The 17,963-nt window shown below is 50.7% G+C and overlaps 1 protein-coding gene across 1 annotated transcript; it reads right to left on the reverse strand.

Moving 5' to 3' along the window:
• Positions 1 to 2,701: 2,701 nt before the first annotated feature.
• On the reverse strand, positions 2,702 to 4,968 carry Dusp2 (dual specificity phosphatase 2). The gene is made up of 4 exons (XM_042695475.1): positions 4,424 to 4,968; positions 4,209 to 4,330; positions 3,639 to 3,858; positions 2,702 to 3,527 (listed from the first exon to the last, which is right to left on the reverse strand). Exons 1-4 carry the CDS (start codon positions 4,821 to 4,823, stop codon positions 3,313 to 3,315), a joined length of 957 nt encoding a protein of 318 aa, XP_042551409.1. The 5' UTR covers positions 4,824 to 4,968; the 3' UTR covers positions 2,702 to 3,312.
• Between the last annotated feature and the right edge of the window lie 12,995 nt (positions 4,969 to 17,963).

Raw genomic sequence — 17,963 nt, forward strand, 5'->3', positions numbered from 1 at the left:
ATCGTAACTACTCAGGAGGCTGAGATCTGAGGATCACAATTCAAAACTAGCCCAAGTAAAACAACATCTATAAGGCTCTTGTCTCCAACTGACCACCAAAAAAACTGAAGGTGGAGATGTGGCTCAAGCAATAGAGTGCTAGCCTAGAGCAAAAAAGCTCAGGGACAACAACCAGGCTCTGTGTTCAAGACCAGGATCAACACACACACACACACACACACACACACACACACACACACACAGAATAGCCAGGTACACACACACACACACACACACACACACACACACACACACACACACACAGAATAGCCAGGTACCATTGGCTCACTAGCTAATCTGGAGACTGAGACCTGGAGGATTGAGATTCAAAGCCAGCCAAGGCAGAAAAATCTGTGAGACTCTATCTCTGATTAACCAACAAAATGCTGGGTTGGAGCTGGAGCTCAAGAGGTAGAGTACCAGCTGAGCAAGCAGAGAAAGTGTACGGCACTGAGTTCAAGCCACAGTACCATCACATACACACACAAAAAGAATAGAGCCAGGTTCCAATGGCTCACACCTGTAATCCTAGCTACTCAGGAAGCTGAGATCTGACAATCATGGTTTGAAGCCAGCTGCGACAGGAAAGTCAGTGAGACTCTTATCTCCAATTAAACACTAAAAAGTCAGAAGTAGAGCTATAGCTCAAGTGGTAAAGCACTAGCCTAGAGCACAAAAAGCTCAGGGACAGTGCCCAGTTCCTGAGTTCAAGCCCCAGTACTGGCACAAGAAGGCGGAGGAGGAGGAGAAAGAGGAGAAGGAGGAGGAGGAGGAGGAGGAGGAGGAGGAGGAGGAGGCTGAGTAAGTGACTCAAGTAGATTTCTTGCCTAGCAAGCATGAGGCTCTGAGTTCCAACTGTACTTCCAAAAAATAAAATAAATGAAATGAAATAATTTGTTTAAAACTCTGTGGCTTGGGGTGGGGTGCCTTCATAGTAAGCACAAGGCCTTGAGTTCAAACTCCAGATTAGAAAATGAGTAAAACCAGGCACTGGTGCCTCATGCTTGTAATCCTAGCTACACAGGAGGCTGAGATCTGAGAATCACCGCTCCAAGCTGGCAGGGCAAATAAAACTCTTGAGACTTTTATCTCCAACTAACCAAGAAAATGCCAGAAGTAGGGGTGTGATAGAGCACCAACCTTGACAACCTTGATCGAAAGATCCAAGCAAAAATGTGAGACTTAGCGTTCAAGCCCTAGTACCAGCATAAAAACAAAAACAATAGAGATGAGGAAATTCCATTTGTTTAAAAACAACAGGGGAGGGAGGCCAGGATGGGGTAGGGAGAGATGGGCAGACTCCCTAGCCACCAGTCCCATTGTGTGTGAGGTAGGGCAGTATAGCAGGAAGTGCACAATGACTCCAGCCCCTAGATGTCCCCCACCCACCCTGAGCTGGCTGTAAAAATTACAGACAGGTCCCTGTGGAAGCCCAAGTATGGCCTGAGAACAACCCTGCTCTTCCCAGACCTCCCCAGCAGCAGCACCTTGCTCCTCCCCTGAGACTAGTAGGAATAGGCTCTGGGGACAGGCAGCAAACCATTCATCTTTAGAAAGCAAACACCCACCTGTGCCAGGCTCCAGACACAGATCTGAGGGTCTGGCCCCCATCCAGATACACACCTGCACACCCCACATCCAGAAAATATTGCTCTTAGTACAGCCAATAGTAATGTTATCTGAATGTGCATAGGTCTTTTTGTGGACCAGTAATACTATTTACACCTTAAAGATAGGGCTGATGGTAAGTCCTATTTTACAGTTGGGGAAAATGACAGAGAATAAAGCAAAACCTGCCCCCTGACCATCAAACTACATTGTTCCACAACAGGACACCCTGCCAGGCCCTCAGGCAGGGGACAAACCTTGAGTGAGTCTGGAAGGGCAAAATGGAGTAGACCAGATAGAAACCATGTGAGCAGCAAGGAACATCATCTCCACCATCACATGGGCTCAGCAGCCTCTGCTCTCAGGTAAATCCCAGAGATGCCAGTACCGGTCTTTGGGAGCCTTGGCACATTCTTCTGCTCAGTTACCCAATGCTCAATGATATGCTACTTGGATGAGTATATAAACAACGAATCCCTAGTGACGTGACAAGTCCTCTACACTCAATCCCAAGCCAAATGCCTTCTGAAGATGAGGAGCAGCTCGGAAATAGAGGCTACAATGAGCTGTGGTATGGACAGGAGCAATGACACCTGGGAGGGGCCAATCTGATTATGGGGGAAGACTGTGCTTTCTCCTTCACACACCACACCACACACACACACACACACAGAGCCATGAGAGCCTTGCTGAGGGAAAACACATAGAATACATTCCCTAGAATCAGCCACATGTGAAATGTGCATACACTCCCACAGTAACAGCCACACACTGGACTATACACATAACATACATCCACCTTACATATTCAGAAGAAAAAAAAAGTGGTTCTGGGGTCTGACCAAGAGAGCACTGGGTCCATTCTGAGACCAAGACACAAAGACATCCTCCCACAAGCCCATCCCTTTCAGCTCAAGAGGCAGAACTTGCCTGGGAAAGACCCTCAATCCAAGAGGGAGACTGAGCCCTTCACTTCCCAGATACTAACTACAGAAGGAGCAGCCTCAGAACCTTCTCCCAGGGATGAACTTGAGATCAGACATTTAGGATACTGTTAGTTTTTTAAACAAAACAATATTTTATTGACACATCCTCCATGTTCTGTATAAATATAAAGTGCTAAGTTTCCAAACCCCCGCCTGCAGGGCTGGGAGGAAGTGGGGAGGGAGTGTTAAATGTCAGTTGAACACAAATAACTTCCAAATGACAATAGTGGTGACAGGCACTCACATATACTCATGCAAGCAAGAAATTCGTAACATGACACACACATCATGTCTTTTGTTCCCAGCTCCTCCAGGAGCACCAGGCTCAGGTTCCAGGCCCAAGTCACCCCTAGCCAGGGCTTCTGGTTGCCACAACTTGCTTCTTGGGGCTTTCAAGCTGCCAAGGGTTCAATGGTGATAGGACCACAGAGAGCCCGTGGGTGTAGTCAAGTCCATTTCTGCCAGAGGAGAGAAGAGGAGAGAGCAGACATGCCTCATCCTTGTCTCCTAAATAAGGGCCTGCCCTTAAACCCCTAGCCAAAAAGCACCAGATCAGAAAGTCCAGCATCCTTCTCCAAGTGAGGGGGATGAAACGGACCAGAGAGGACCCTGCCTGTCCAGTCAGCTCCCCCTAGAAATCAGTAGGAGCCAAAAGCAGGGTAGGAAGAGGGGCTCTGCCTCAGTGACACAACACTTGGGTCTCAAACTGCAGCAGCTGACCCATGAAACTGAAGTTGGGGGAGATGACTCCCCGGCGTTGCTTCACAAAGTCAAAAGCCTCATCCAGCCGTACCCGATGGCTCTGTATCAGGTATGCTAGGCAGATGGTAGCTGAGCGTGAGATGCCCGCCTGGCAGTGCACCAGCACCCGGCCTCCACTGTTCTTCACTGAGTCTGCAAGAGAGATGAGGACAGAAGTCAGCCAGGAAGGTGTACAGGCAAGGATACAGGTCCCCCCAACCTTTCCTGAGCTCCTTCAGGCCCTGGACAGTAAGGCCCCCTTACCAATGAAGCCAATGGCCTCCTGGAACCAGGCACTGATCTCCACCATCTGGTTATCCTCCACAGGGATGCTCTTGTAGCGGAAGAGACCCTCAAAGTGGTTGGGGCAGCTGGCAGAGACGTTGAGGACAGCTGTGATGCCACGGGCCTGCAGCCCCTGCAGGTCAGAGGAGTGGCTGCAGCTGCCCAAGAACAGGTACGGCAAGATCTCCACAGGGCCACCCTGGAGGATGAATGGGGTAGTGGTAAGACCTTCTCTGCCAACGTCTACAGAGCTAGTGCCCTGAGAGGGTGGAGATACCTTCTGGCCCAGAGCAGGTGAAGTTCTTGGCTAGACATCCTGACCAAGGACAGGAATTTGGGGACACACATTCAGATACATGTGCCCTTCATACCCCAAAATATATAGTCAGCTACACATGCGCGTGCGCGCGCGCACACACACACGCACACACGAAACCCTTAAACACATGTTCATGATGGTCTTTCTCCAGAGGCATCCATTTCGCCTGGGGAGGAGGGATGGGGGAGATGGGAAGAAGACAATCACAAGGAACCGTGATCTCAACTCACCTGGTCATAGACGGGCACTCTAGTGTCGGTGCTACTGTTTTCAGGTCCTGCAGGGGGCATCGTCTGGACAGGGCCTTCGGAGCACAGATCAGGACAACACTCCTGGAAGCTATGGAAGCCTCCTGCAAGGGAGGGTAGAGGGGCACAGTTAAACACTGGGGCTGGGCTGGGCTGGGCGTGGTGGTGGATCGTGGGTGCGGGACAGGCGGGCTCACCTCTCAGGAAGCACACGGCAGTGGGCCCGGCGTGGGTCTCGTGTAGCAGCGCACCCAAAAGCACCTGGGCCAGGCTGTCGGGAGACAGTTCCGCCACCGACGCGCTGCCCTCATCCAGCACCACGGCGCGCGCCAGGTCCCCGCGGGCCAGGCGCGCCCGCAGCGCGCGGTCGGGCAGCAGGCAGGCGAGGGCGGCGGCGGGCGAGGCGCGCGCGCGGCGCCGCAGCAGAGCGCTCCAGGGCACCGGGCGCGCCGCGCGCACGTGGCAGCGGCAGAAAGCCAGGAAGGGGCGGCAGTCCAGCAGCAGCGTGCGCTCGGCCTCCCGCGGCTCCCGCAGCAGCGCTCCCAGCGCGGCGCACTCCAGCTCGCGGGTCGCCTCCAGCCCCATAGCGATCGGCATCACGCAGCCTCTTCTGCCTCTTGTTCGCGTTCCCAGACTCCGGTTCGGGTCGCACCGTCCCAGCTATTGGCTCTGAGCGGCCTTGGCGGCGCTGTGGCCTTAAGTACTCGTGGGACGGCCCACCGGGTCACCAAACAAGGGCAGAGCAGGAAGGCGCCGGCGCCGCCCCCACGGCCTCACGTGGGGCGCAGGCTGAGCCACCCTGGGGTTACCGGGCAGGCTGGGAGGGGGACATCCGGGGGAGGGGGAGAGAACTCAGAGCCAGCTCTTAAGTGTGTGCATTGGGGTCTTGGAGCCCAAATGTGCCCTGCCCCAGTCTTTGTACCCCAACCAGGAAGGGTGCCCCCTCCCACCCTTTGCCAGACTCCAGGCCACCAAGTACTTGGAACTCAACTTCTTTGATACATATGCCCTTCGCGGTCATGGGGGTCCTCCTGTCCTCCTTTATCCCCCAGGGGATTTCCTCCCAGAACTTGTTACAACAAAAACGGACCCCTGCTTATTGCTGAAGATGATTTTACACCAAAAGATGAGATGCCCCTACTCAGACATCACATGTACTTCAGAGACCGTAGGCAGAAGGGACTTTCTCTCGCCTCCCTCCTTTCCGCCATCTCATGGTTGAGACCAGAACTTTGGGGCTGTGCAGTCGGTAGGCTAGGCTAGAAAACAGTACCCAGAATCCAAATCCCCTGGATTTTGGCTTAAGGAGATTGAGAAGGTATATGGGGACGCTTGGGGGAATGAGCAGGGGCCCGTGACAAATTTCCAGTTATGAATAGGGCAAAGCTTCTCTCCCCAGAGCCCAGGGAAACCCCCCGTGGCCCCGAGAGAAGGATTTCCTGGTGACATGGGCCAGGGCTAAAGGGGAACTTTGATTATGCTCTAGGCCTCGCCCTCTGGGCCTCCGCTAGTGGGAATTTCTAAGGGAAGGAGAACCACTAAGAGCACTAACCTCTGTTGTTCGCCCCCTTCACAGGCCATCAGTGCCTCACATACTCCCCTGGGGACAGGACCCTGACTCACACTTGAGTAGTAAAAAATAAAAAAGCAATGGCGGCTGTCAGGTGTAAGTAGGAGTCTGGGGCTCTGGGGTGGGAGCAAGAAATTAGTAGGTGGTGGCAGAATGTTGAAGCAGAGACATCCAGCCTACGCCAAGTCATCCTCTGGTGCCTCAGTGTCCCCATCTGTCAGATAGGACCGGCTGTGCACTCATATTAGTTTCAAGGCGACTCCATAACTTGGATCCCTGTAGTACAAGCCCCTCCCTCCCTATCAGGCCAGTCTGGAGGCTGATGCAGCAAAGCCCACAACAGAGCCAGGGAGTCTAGGCCACAGATCCCAGAGGCTGATAGAAGCTCTTATCCTCGTATCAGCCACACAAATGAGTTAATGGATGATTCTGGGGCAAATTACAGACTGTGCAGAAGGATTGTCAGGTCCAGTCTTGCTGACCGGTGGAACCTGCGTCACCTGCCGTGTTGGGAGCTACAGTCTTACAGCTCCATAGGGAGGCAGAGGAGGCCTTACTGCAGGAAAGAAACTGGCTCAGCCAAATCCCTGACTTCCACACTGGACCAAGCCTCTGGACCTCCTAAAGGAAGTATGTCCCTTGCAAAGAAAGAAGAGAGCTGACTCTGGGACATAGGTTCTAACTTAGTCGTGAGGGAAGGGCTCCCAGAGTTGGGAACCCCTACCCACAATACCGAGATGAAAGCCCAAGGCTGGGATAGAAGAGCCCACATTCCCCCCCCCCCTCACTCTTGCTCTGACCAAAGATTCCCCTAACCCTTGTATGTCATCATGGATGAGTCATGGGAAAGCATGTCTGCTGCCCTCTCAACACCTCCCCAGGACCCCCATCATGGAGCTGGTCCCTAGGAGGCAGCAGACGGGGAGGCAGAGCTGTGGATGCATGCTAGAGGACAGTGTGAGCCAGTCAGTTAGACTGGACAGCCCACAGGCTGCCTGTTCTGGAGAGAGAAACTTACTTCTCATCACTAGATGGTAAGGGGCAGCACAGAGAATGTTCTGCTTTTGTTTTGCGTTTTCCCTGGCTTGGCTGTCATAGAACAGACTTAATCAAATGAGCCTGGGGCTTGGCTTTTTTTTTTTTTTTTTGCTAGTTCTGGGGCTTGAACTCAGGGCCTGAACTCTGTCTCTGAGCCTCTCTGTGCTTAAGGCTAGCACTCTACCACTTGAGCCACAGCACCACTTCTGGCTTTTTCTGTTTATGTGGTACTGAGGAATCAAACCCAGGGCTTCATGCATACTAGGCAAGCACTCTACCACTAAGCCACATTCCCAGCCCCTGGCTTGGCTTTACCCCTCACCCCCACTTTAATTCAAAACTTGAGACTCAGCCAGGCACTGGTAGTTCATGCCTATAATCCTAGCTACTTATACTTGGGAGGCTGTCTATGGGAGGATTGTGGTTTGAGGCCAGCCTGGGCAGAAAAGTTCTCTAAACCCCTTCTCAACTTATAACTGGGTGCCATGGCATGTATCTGTCAACCCAAGCTACATGGGAGGCTAAGATTGGGAGGATCATGGTTCTAGGTTAGCCCAGCAGGAAAGTAGGCAAATCACATCTCAGGTGCACCCAGCCAAAAGTGACACCTTATCTTTAAAAAAAAAAAAATGAAAAACTGAGCTGGAGGTGTGGCTCAGCAGTATTGTGCCAGCCTAACCAGAAGCAAAGTCTACAAGTTCAAACTTGAGGTACTGAATGGGGAAAAGAAAAAAAAAAAGGCAAAACAAAACAAAAAAATTCTGAAAGCAAATTCTCAGAAAACTAATGCAGGAGGATCTGGAGTTTAAGACCAGCCTGGGCTAACATAGCCAGACTCTGTCTTTAAAAAAAAAAAACAAAAAACCTGTGAGTCTCAACTGGAACAAATGATGATTCTCTGTGTTATTCTTCTCTGTAACCATCTATTTGGATGGCTGCTTAAGCGTCACTTGTCTCCAGCCTTTGGGATTCCGGTTCATCCACCTAGCCCCCATGCAAAGTGAGTTTTCCTTCTACAATCAAATGCCCAGGCTGGTGGTGCATTGCACTTTCTTTCCTTCTTCTTCCAAAGCAGGAGGGAGGGAGGCTGAGGTGGGCCTGAGCAGTTAGACGAGAGTGATTGACAGTAAAGAGCCAGCCCCAGCTCTACCTGAGGAGCAAGTCAGTATGATGGCAGGTGTCTTGTGCCAGACTTCTGACCAGGTGCTGCATGGTAGCCACCCTCATAGGCTTCTACCAGGTAAGGACCCACTGCCATGAGAGCCTATCCAACACAGCCGAGAGGGCACAGAGATGGTCACCTTAGGCATCTAGCCTTCTCCTGGGGAAGGTGAAACAGGAAGCTCAAAGACTGATTCAGGAGTGAACCAGTGGCTCATGCCTGGAATCCTCCTAGCTATTCAGAAGGCTGAGATCTGTGGATCAAAGTTTGAAGCCAGGCCTTGCAGGAAACTCTGTGAAACTATTACTGCCAATTAGCCACCAAAAATCCATATGTGGAGCTATAGCTCAAGTGGTAGAGTGCCAGCCTTGAGCAAAACAGCTCAGGAGCAGTGGCCAGGCCTTGAGTTTGAGCCACAGTACTGACCCCTCCCCGCCAAACAAAGCAAACCAGCATGTGGGTGAAGGGGCTGGTTTCATTTCCACACACATACACATGCATGTATAAGAGAGAGAGAGAGAGAGACAGATAGACAGAGACAGAGAACAGGAATCAAGTACCCTTGGACACAGCGGGGCCTCTTCCAGGGGACCTGCTCCTCATATTACAAGTGAGCAGCACATGTGAATCCTCGTCCTGACACTCACACTTTGTGCCACCTGAACTTTGGGCCTCTTCATACACAATGCCCAGCAGGAAGCGAGGTAAGGCTTTGCAGCCCAAGGCTGCCACATCCAAACAAGACCGGAATCACCTGGTAAGGAAGTTCAGCCCTTCTCAAATGCTTTTGTCAGTGCTTCTAAATACATTAAGAGGAAAGTTTCTCTAACATTGCCTTTCCTTTTTTCATCTTGACAGAAGCTCAGCCCCTTCTCCAAACATCCATAACCAGGCTCTTCATTCCCTCTGCACTTAATCACAGACCCTGCCTCTCCCTCATAAAATGTACCCCACATACTCATTCTATGCCAGATACAGTACTGGGAGCTGAGGACAGACAGAGCAGCCCACTCCCAGCCCCTGTGTCTGGAAGCTGACTTCATCGTTTCAGCAATAGTCACCTTCATGATCATGTTGTATTCATGACAGTGATAGTAGTTATCCACTCACAGTAATGATTATCTTTTCCTTTTAAATAAATTTTAGGTTTATTAAAACTGAGTTGACATAAGGAAGGCTATTAGGTAAGTAATGATGCTTAAACACCTCAAGTTAGGATATCCTGGTGCTGGTGGCTCACACCTGTAATCATAGTTACTCAGGAGGCTGAAATCTGAGGACTGCAGTTTGAAGCCAGATTAGGTAGGAAAGGCTGTGAAACTCTTATCTCCAATTAACCACCAGAAAACTGGAGGTTGAGCTGTGGCTTAAAGTGGTAGCGTACTAGTCTTGAACACAAAAGCCAAGGGACAGTACACAGGCCTTGAGTTCAAGCCTCACAACTGTCTGAAAAAAAAAGTCAGGATGACCTTTAGAATTGATAAATGGTGGAGCTAAAGTTAGGACTGACAATTTTCAACCCTTTCCATCCTCTCCTTAAAATCCAGGGCCTCATTCCTGCATCCAGGATCAGTCCACCTGCGTCCCATCTTGCCCATAGACCTCCACTTGCTTAACCAAACTCCGTCCCTTATCTTGGGGGACCTAGCTGTCACCTCACCACAGCTCCAAGCTCCTCCCCTCAAGGACTCTAGCATTTGTAGGGAAACACAGTACCCAGCTCTGAAGGGGGGGGAGGGGATGTGGAGGTTGATACAAGTCTGTGTCCTGTTGAGTCCAGTCCTAGGCCTTGCCTCCTCTGTATCCCAGGCTCCAAGGAAAAAGAAGAGTAGATGGTTCCAGAAAGTAAACACTCCCAGCTGGGCACTGGTGGCTCACACATGTAATCCTAGCTACTCAGGAGGCTGAGATCTGAAGATTGTGGTTCAAAGCCGACCCAGGCAGGAAAGACCATGAGACTCTTATCTCTAATAAACCACCAGAAAACCGGAAATGGTACTGTGGCTCAAGTGGTAGAGCGCTCACCTTGAGCTGAAGAGCTGAGGGACAGTGCCCAGGCCCAGAGTCCAAACCTCACGACTGACAAAGAAAGGAAGGAAGGAAAGAGAGAGGGGGGAGGAGAGAGAGAGGGAGGGAGGGAGCAAGAGCCCCATCCTAATTGTACGGGGAATCAGATTTCCCGGGTTCAAGCACAAGCACTGCCATTGCCTACTCATAGCCCTGGGTACACCACTTGCTCCGGACTTCCCTCTTGTTCCAGTAGGCATCAATCACCAGGTATTTACCAAGTGCCAAGTTATGTGTGGGAGCTGAGAAAGCAACAAGACAGACAAGGCTCTTGCCCTCTGGGGTGACTTTGCAATGTGAGCCAGAGACCAGACAGTAAATAAATAAATGAGATCATGTCAGCCAGTGGCAGAACAGTGACTGACACCCCAGAGGGGAATGAGAGAGCAGGAGAGGGGGTCATGGAGAGGCCTCAGGCAGGATGTGGGCTTCAGCTGTAACCTGGGGATGACAAGGGACTGGCCAAGATAAGCAAGAGCAGGGTAAGAGGTGGGCCACAAGGATAAAGACACGCGTAGGAGCAGGCTTGCTGGTGAGGATGCTCAGGCTAAGCCCAGCAGGTCTGATCCCATTAAAAGGACAGTGGAAATCCTTGGAAGGTTCTGATTAAGGAGAGCAGGCACTCAGCTGAAAATGGAGAATGGGTTTTGGAAGCAGGCAGTCAGGAATTAAGTGAGATCACTACAAGGTGAGGTCAGCAGCTGATGGTTTAGGGATGAGGGACAGAGACGTGAATCCAAGTGGCAAATGAAAAAAATGCAGTAGGGGAGCCAGTGACAGTGACTCAAGCCTGTAATCCCAGCTACTTGGGAGGTGGAGATTGAGGGATCACGGCCCAAGACCAGTCCAGGCAAAAAGAAGTTCATGAGGCTCCATCTCAACAAATGGCTAGGTACAGTGGTACATGTTTATTATCTCTGCACAAGTAGGAGGACTGCAGCCCAGGCTGGCAAGAGCATAAAGTAGAACCCTATTTCTAAAATACTAACACAAAAGGGGCTGGAGATGTGGTTCAAGTAGTAGAGCACTTGCCTAGCAAGTCCAAGCTCTGAGTTCAATCCCCAGTGCCATCCAAAAATAAAAGGAATGGCGGGGAGAGGAAGGGAGGAGGAAAGGAAGGGAGGGGGAGGGGAGGGGAGAGGAGGGGAGGGGAGGTAGGAAAGGAAAACGGGAGGGAGAAAGGGAAGAAGGCAGGCAAGCAGGCAGGCAAGAAGGAAGAGAAGGAAGGGAGAGAAGAAAACACAGGAGGGGCCAGGAGTGGTGGTTCATACCTGTAATCTTAGCTCTTCTAGAGGTGGAGGTAGGAGGACTGCAGCCTGAGGCTGCCTCAGGTAAAAGCTCCCCACTCTATTTGAAACAAATTTAAAAAAGCAAAATGGGCTGAGGGCATGGCTCAATGGTAGAGCACCTGCTTAGCAAACACAAAGCTCAAAGTTCAAACTCCTATACCTATCACCAAGAAAAAAATAAAAGATACAGGATGGATCTAGAGTCAAAAAGGAGCCAAAACAGCAAATTGGACAGATTGGAGGGGGTAGCCATGAGAAAGAGGAATGGGGAGGGCTCCCAGGGTACCAGAAGAACAAGGCTTTCAGTGGTACTCACGACACTATGTTGAAAATGAACTATCCAACTTGTGGGTGGGGGTGGGAAGAAAAAACTGGGAAAGAGTGAGAGGTGACATTGTCCAAAAAGAAACGTACTCACTAACTAAAGTAACTAACTCCTCTGTACATCACCTTTATAATAACAATTAAAAAATTAAACAATGAGAATACCGCTTAACCTTTCAGCTCTTTCTCTCCTGAGCCAAGCCCTGTCAAGCGTTCAGGCTTTTATGATTTGGAAGAAGGTTACTTGTTCAGTTATGAGGACAAAGGGCTAAGAATGAGGTTACCCAAGCCACAGAGAGAAGGATGAGTGGACAGGAGAGGCTTAGGATAAGAAGCACAGATGGCTGGGGGGTAGGCACCAGGAAGGAAGGGCTAGGAGAGGATTAGGGAGAATCTGGGCCCAAATCAGCTTAAGCTTCCCTTGAAGATGACAGCTCTGGAAAAAGCCAAGGCCACATGGAGGGACACAGGGTGAACAAATGCAGCAGTGGTACTCACTCGATACTATATTGAAAATGAACCATACAACTTGTGCATACGGACAGGAGAGAGCGAGGGAAGGGGTGTCATTGTCTAAAAAGAAATGTATTCATTACCTGACTTATGTAACTGCAACCCCTCTGCACATCACCATTTTATAGTTAGTGTTAACAATTTAAAAAGCTGCCCAGCACTGGTGGCTTACACCTGTCATCCTAGCTACTCAGGAGGCTGAGATCTGAGGATCCCAGTTCAAAGCCAGCCCAGGCAGAAAAAGTCCGTGAGACTCATCTCCAATTAACCATCAGAAAACTAGAAGTGGGGGGAGGAGGATTGGGAGGGAGGCTGGGAAGGGGTGTGAAGGGTAAACAAAGGAGGAGGCTGCAATGCTTGGTAAGAAATGTATGCATTATCCTGCCCATGTAATTGTAACCCCTCTGTACAGTATGTTCACAAATAAAAGAAAAGAAAAGAAAAAAAAAAGAAAACTAGAAGTGGCACTGTGGCTCAAAGTGGTGGAGTGTTCACCTTGAGCAAAAATGTGCAGAGACAGTGCCCAGGCTCTGAGTTCAAGCTCCATGACTGACAAAAAAAAGCCAAGGCCACAGCTCATGGAGTCATCTGGGACACCTAGACATGGTCATGCACACACACACACACACACACACACACACATATACAGGGATGTGCACACAGACTCACATCGGTCCCCAGACCAGGGTGCCATGCAATCAAACCCAAACCTCTCCATAACCTATGGATACTCACCATGATGTGGCCTGAATGCTGACACAAACCAAAAAAGCCCTCCATGAGTGGTCTAACCATAACCAGAAGCTAGCCCCCCCCCCAAGCTCACCCCTCCTGACACAGGTCCTATCTGCCCCTTTGTGGCCCACAGATCCCCACACCTGACCTCTGGTCCTGAGACGTATTCCCACTACCAACTCCTACCTTTAACATGGAACTTGGCCCTGCATGTAAGTCCTCACTCAGACAGCTTAGGTGTGATGGTCCCTTCCCTAGGTGGTAGTACCAATTTTGCTGCCCAGGAAGAAGCAGGCTCTCAGACTGCTGGGAACATTTGGGTAGGGCCATTTCTGAGGCCATATGTCTCTTCTGACATTTACAGCAGGATATACACACATACCTCACACCACATACATTAAATACACACCAGCATAAGTATCTCTGTCTCTCTCTGTTTCTCTCTGCCTGTCTCTGTCTCTGACTGTCTCTGTCTCTGTCTCTCTGTCTCTCTGTCTCTCTGTTTCTGTCTCTCTCTCTCTCTCTCTCTCTCTCTCTCTCTCTCTCTCTCTCTCTCTCTCACACACACACACACACACACACACACCACAGGTATACCTCATCATCAGTGCTGTTCTGGGAAGGGATGTCACCTTGGGAGATCTCCATGCTGCACAAGATGACCTGTGACATTAGTCTTTGATTTGCAAATGCAGTGGTCAGGGAGCTCTAGCCCTGGTGTCAGGCACTGTGTTGGGTGCCCTAGGGAGTCTTCACTATGAGCTTGCTTTGTTTTAACCCACTGACACAGTCCTAAAGTCCCCCCACTACCCCTGGTTGAGAGTCCTCCTGTTCCAAGAAGCAGCCCAGCCAGAGCTAGCTGAAGGGCCATGGTATACCATAAACATGTCTAGGACTTTCTTAAATATCATCCCCAGGAACAGGTCAGCCCACTGCCCCCTATTTTCTTCCAGGGGATAGATGAACATCTAGCCGTATCCCTAAGCTGACTCACCCACAGCAGGACCAAAGGAAGTAGTGCCTGACTCAGTTTCCCTACAGGCAGGGACAGAACTCAAATTTAGTCTGAGCCTGGAAAGGTGGCTCCAAGTGGCCACCAAGGGCCACCCAGGCTAGATTTGGTGGAGGTAATTATGACCTAGCTTCCAGGAGTCTGTGGGAGCCAGATACATCCGGGGTTCCAACCGTCATGGGGTGGGTAGAGACTGTGAGATGTAGGAGTTGGCCAAAAAGAGGGAGGACAGGAGGCTCCATGGTGAAGCCCCAAAGACAACAGTCATTAGGCCAGAACCCCAGTCCTCTGAGGCCTCCTCCTTGCTGGCCTGGGTGCTAAGGGCAAAGGAGGGGCCCAGGAGGCTGGGAAGGGTGAGCTATCCTCACCCAAGCCCATAGGAGGGCCCCACAGAAAGGTAGGAGGCAGGCCCTGGAGGCTGGAGGCTGGTGCCTGACCCTCCACCCAGTCTGGCTTTCTTCCTTCTTACCTACTCCTCCCTTTCTCCCCAATCTTCCCCCCTCCCCTCTCCCTCTCCTACCTGGCATCATTTCAAGAAGCCTCCATTCTCAGTAAACCCTTTCTCTGTTGCCCAAGCCTCAGGCAGGTAAATGAGCTGTGGTTGAGGCCATAGCCCTGTCCTGGCAACACTGGTCAGTCTCATTCTCCTGTGGACATGCAGACTGGGTCTCTGGTGCCAGGTGCTTGCCCACACCAGTGTGGCACCCACCTCATCCTTCCTGCCCAGAGTCCCTACATGATAATGGCTCAATCCTACTTGTAAGCCTGGTTTGAAGGACATACCCACACCCCCATCCACCCTGCATTCCACCTTCTTCTCCTCTGCTCTTGCTGTTCCCTTCATGAATCCCAGTATGGTCCCCTGGCTTCCCTCTGTCCCATCTTATAATCCCACAAGTCATTCCATGCCGGGCTCAGCTGCCACTCCAGACAAAAGAGGCTCTCAGCAGTCATTCCCTGGACCCTGGGTCTGAAAAGGGACCTGAGCATCCCAGGCTCAGCCCTGCAAGGCTTATCCTTGAGGCATTTGTTCCTCAGGGCAGAGGGGATGAGGGAAACTGCCCAACAAGGAGCCAAGGTCAGAATGCCCAAGAGTTGCCCCAGCCCACCTCCCTAATGCAGATTCCCAGTGCCCCCGCCCAGGACACAGGAAAAATGCCAAGGTAACTTTCACACAATTCCATGGTTCCAATAACAAGGTACAGCTAGTGTTTGACTGGCTTCTCAGGGGCCTGGACCCTTCTTCACGTACCAGGCTCCTCTGTTCAGGCCTCAGACCCCAGCCTAGAATTCTGGGCAAATTGTCCAGAGTTTTCCGTTGCTAATGGACTTAGCTAGAGGAACCCCACACACACTCTAGAAGCTGACCCCAACTGACTCCCCAGATCCTGGAGGCCAGATTAACCCTGCCAAGAAGCCTGGCTATAGTGGTCCAGGCCCAGGCCCAGGGTTTTTTCCTGCTCCAGCAACTCCAGCCATTGGCTCATTTCATTGAAAATAAGAACCACATGGGGCTGGGTGCTTGCTGGTGGCTCATGCCTATAATCCTAGCTACTCGGGATGCTGAGATCTGAGGATCACAGTTAAAAGCCAGCTGGGCAGAAAAGTCCATTAGACTCTTATCCCTAATAAACTACTCAGAAATAGCTGGACGTGGCACTGTGGCTCAAGCAGTATAGCATTAGTCTTGAGAAGAAAAAGAAGCTCAGGCACAGTGCCCAGGCCCTGAGTTCAAGCCCCAGGACAGGCACATACACAGAAAAAAAAAAACACTTGGTATTGGCAATATCTCCAAAGCCCCAGGTTCATGGACCTACCTAGAACCAGCGCTCACCTCGTCATCAATTCCACATCCCTGAGGATTAGGAATTGCTTACAACTTCCATCCCTGTGCATCAGTCCTGCCACTCTTAACAGCTGTGAGCAATGCCAAGGGACAGAGCCCATCCAGTGGGGGAAGCACCCAAGGACAGGCAGCAGCATTGCCAGCTCTTCCTCCTGCCCCTGCCAACCTCTAACCTTAGGTGAAAGTCTTCATTGGGAGAACCCCACTCAATGGAAGCAGGTAAGAGATGTATGTCTACCTACGACTCAGGCACTCAATCTCACAGGTGGCTATAAGATAACTGGATAGGCCAGCTCTTGTCTTCCAGGGGTGGGAACCCTTCTACATGTATTATTCTAACTAAATAATGTGAGATGATCTGAGACCTAGGATAGCCTGGTGTGGTCCAAGTATTTGGAAGGTGGAGGCAGGAAGATTGTGAGTTCACAAAATGTGTGTGTGTGTGTGTGTGTGTGTGTGTGTGTGTGTGTGTGTGTGTGTGTGTGTGCTGAGTTTGCATATGGGCAGCAACACGCTAAGACTTAATACATTTTCCTTAATTTATTCAAACACTTCAAATACAACCCATACCAATAACTAACTCTTATGCCTAATTCTACTAAGCGTGTCCACACCCAGGGAAGCTCAGGTGGCGTGTCACTTGGTCCAGAGGTTGAGTGGAGTCCACCGAGGGTGTCCTCAGGGATGCTCTGAGTCACTGAAGGGAGAAGTGGCTGGCTTGCCATGGCAGTTCCAGTGGCAGCTCCAGTCACCACACTAGGGAGGCCATCTCTCTGGGCCTCTGCTGCCCGGGTTTTTGTATGTTTTAGGCTGGGCCTTTCATTTCTGGCCATGTCTGATTATCAAGGTTGCCTCAATGGCAGCTTTGCTTCTGGTCCCATCTGGCAATGGATGAGGACAGAGCTGGCTTGCCTCTGGTTGAGTCTGGTTATCTGGTGGGCTAGTTACCTTGGTGATGGCTCTGTAGGCTCCCTGGATGTGTCCTTATCTCTGTCTTCCATAGCTCTAACTTCTAACTCCTAGTTTTATTTTATTGTTGTCAGTCGGGGGCCTGAACTCTGGGCCTGGGCGCTGTCCCTCAGCTCTTCAGCTCAAGGCTAGCACTCTACCACTTGAGCCACAGCACCACTTTTGGCTTTTTTTTTCTGCTTATGTGGTGCTGAAGAATCGAACCCAGGGTCTCATGCATGTGAGGCAAGCGCTCTACCACTGAGCCACCTTCCCAGCCCTAACTCCTAATTTTAAAGCTTAACACTTCATATTATTTCACAGCACACATACATTCAAGATGTTCCTATTCAATAGCCTACCATGTCAATATTCAGTAACACATTATGTCTGTATTCAATAACATACTATGTCAGTACACACTGTCAGTATTCAATAACACACACTATGTCAATATCCCATAATATTCACTACAATGTGTGTACATAGTATGTATACACACACAAACTCACAGAGCGAGAGAAGCTCATAAATGATACACCCACAGGCCCACTGTGGGGTGACTTCGAAGTGACGTGACAGACTGGTTTATGGCTAATGTGAGGTTGTGGCAGGAGGTTTCCCAAGCCAGTTAGGTGGTTTCAGAATTAACCAGGCCCTGTCATCTCCTAACCAGACTATTACAATGGTCCCCACCCCCAGGTGCTGGGCACTGGCCCTAGTCCCATCCAAACCCCAACATTACAGCCAAAATCTTTTTTCCAAGAATACAATCTGGCAGCCAACGGCAGCCAAAGCCTGATGTCATGCTTGTTTTTTGTTTTGTTTAGTTCTTTTTTGCCAGTCGTGGGGCCTGAACTCTGGGCCTGGGCACTGCCTCTCAGCTCTTCAGCTCAAGGCTAGCGCTCTACCACTTGAGCCACAGCGCCACTTCTGGCTTTTTCTGTTTATGTGGTGCTGAGGAATCCAACCCAGAGCCTCATGCATGTAAGGCAAGCGTTCTACCACTGAGCCACCTTCCCAGCCCCATTTAGTTCTTTTTGGTGCCAGTATTAGGACTTAAACTCAGGTTGCTCCAGGCTGGTGCTCTACTGCTTGAGTCACAGTTCCACTTTCGGCTTTTTGGTAGTTGATTGGAAAGAAGAGTTTCATAAAGTTTCCTGTCTGGGCTGGCTTCGAACCATAATCCTCTGATCTGAGATTCCTGAGTAGCTAGGATTGCAGGCGTGGGCC

Source organism: Dipodomys spectabilis, unplaced genomic scaffold (assembly GCF_019054845.1).
Source record: "Dipodomys spectabilis isolate Male_0828 unplaced genomic scaffold, ASM1905484v1 ptg000187l, whole genome shotgun sequence".
NCBI lineage: Eukaryota > Metazoa > Chordata > Mammalia > Rodentia > Heteromyidae > Dipodomys > Dipodomys spectabilis.

What these genes read in the sequence shown, in the direction of transcription:
- Dusp2 (XM_042695475.1), bottom strand. Translation starts at nt 4,823, where the DNA reads ATGCCGATCGCTATGGGGCTGGAGGCGACCCGCGAGCTGGAGTGCGCC. An exon ending in GAGTGCCCGTCTATGACCAG is followed by an intron (nt 3,859 to 4,208) that starts GTGAGTTGAGAT and finishes TTCATCCTCCAG; the next exon opens with GGTGGCCCTGTGGAGATCTT. An exon ending in GGAGGCCATTGGCTTCATTG is followed by an intron (nt 3,528 to 3,638) that starts GTAAGGGGGCCT and finishes TCTCTCTTGCAG; the next exon opens with ACTCAGTGAAGAACAGTGGA.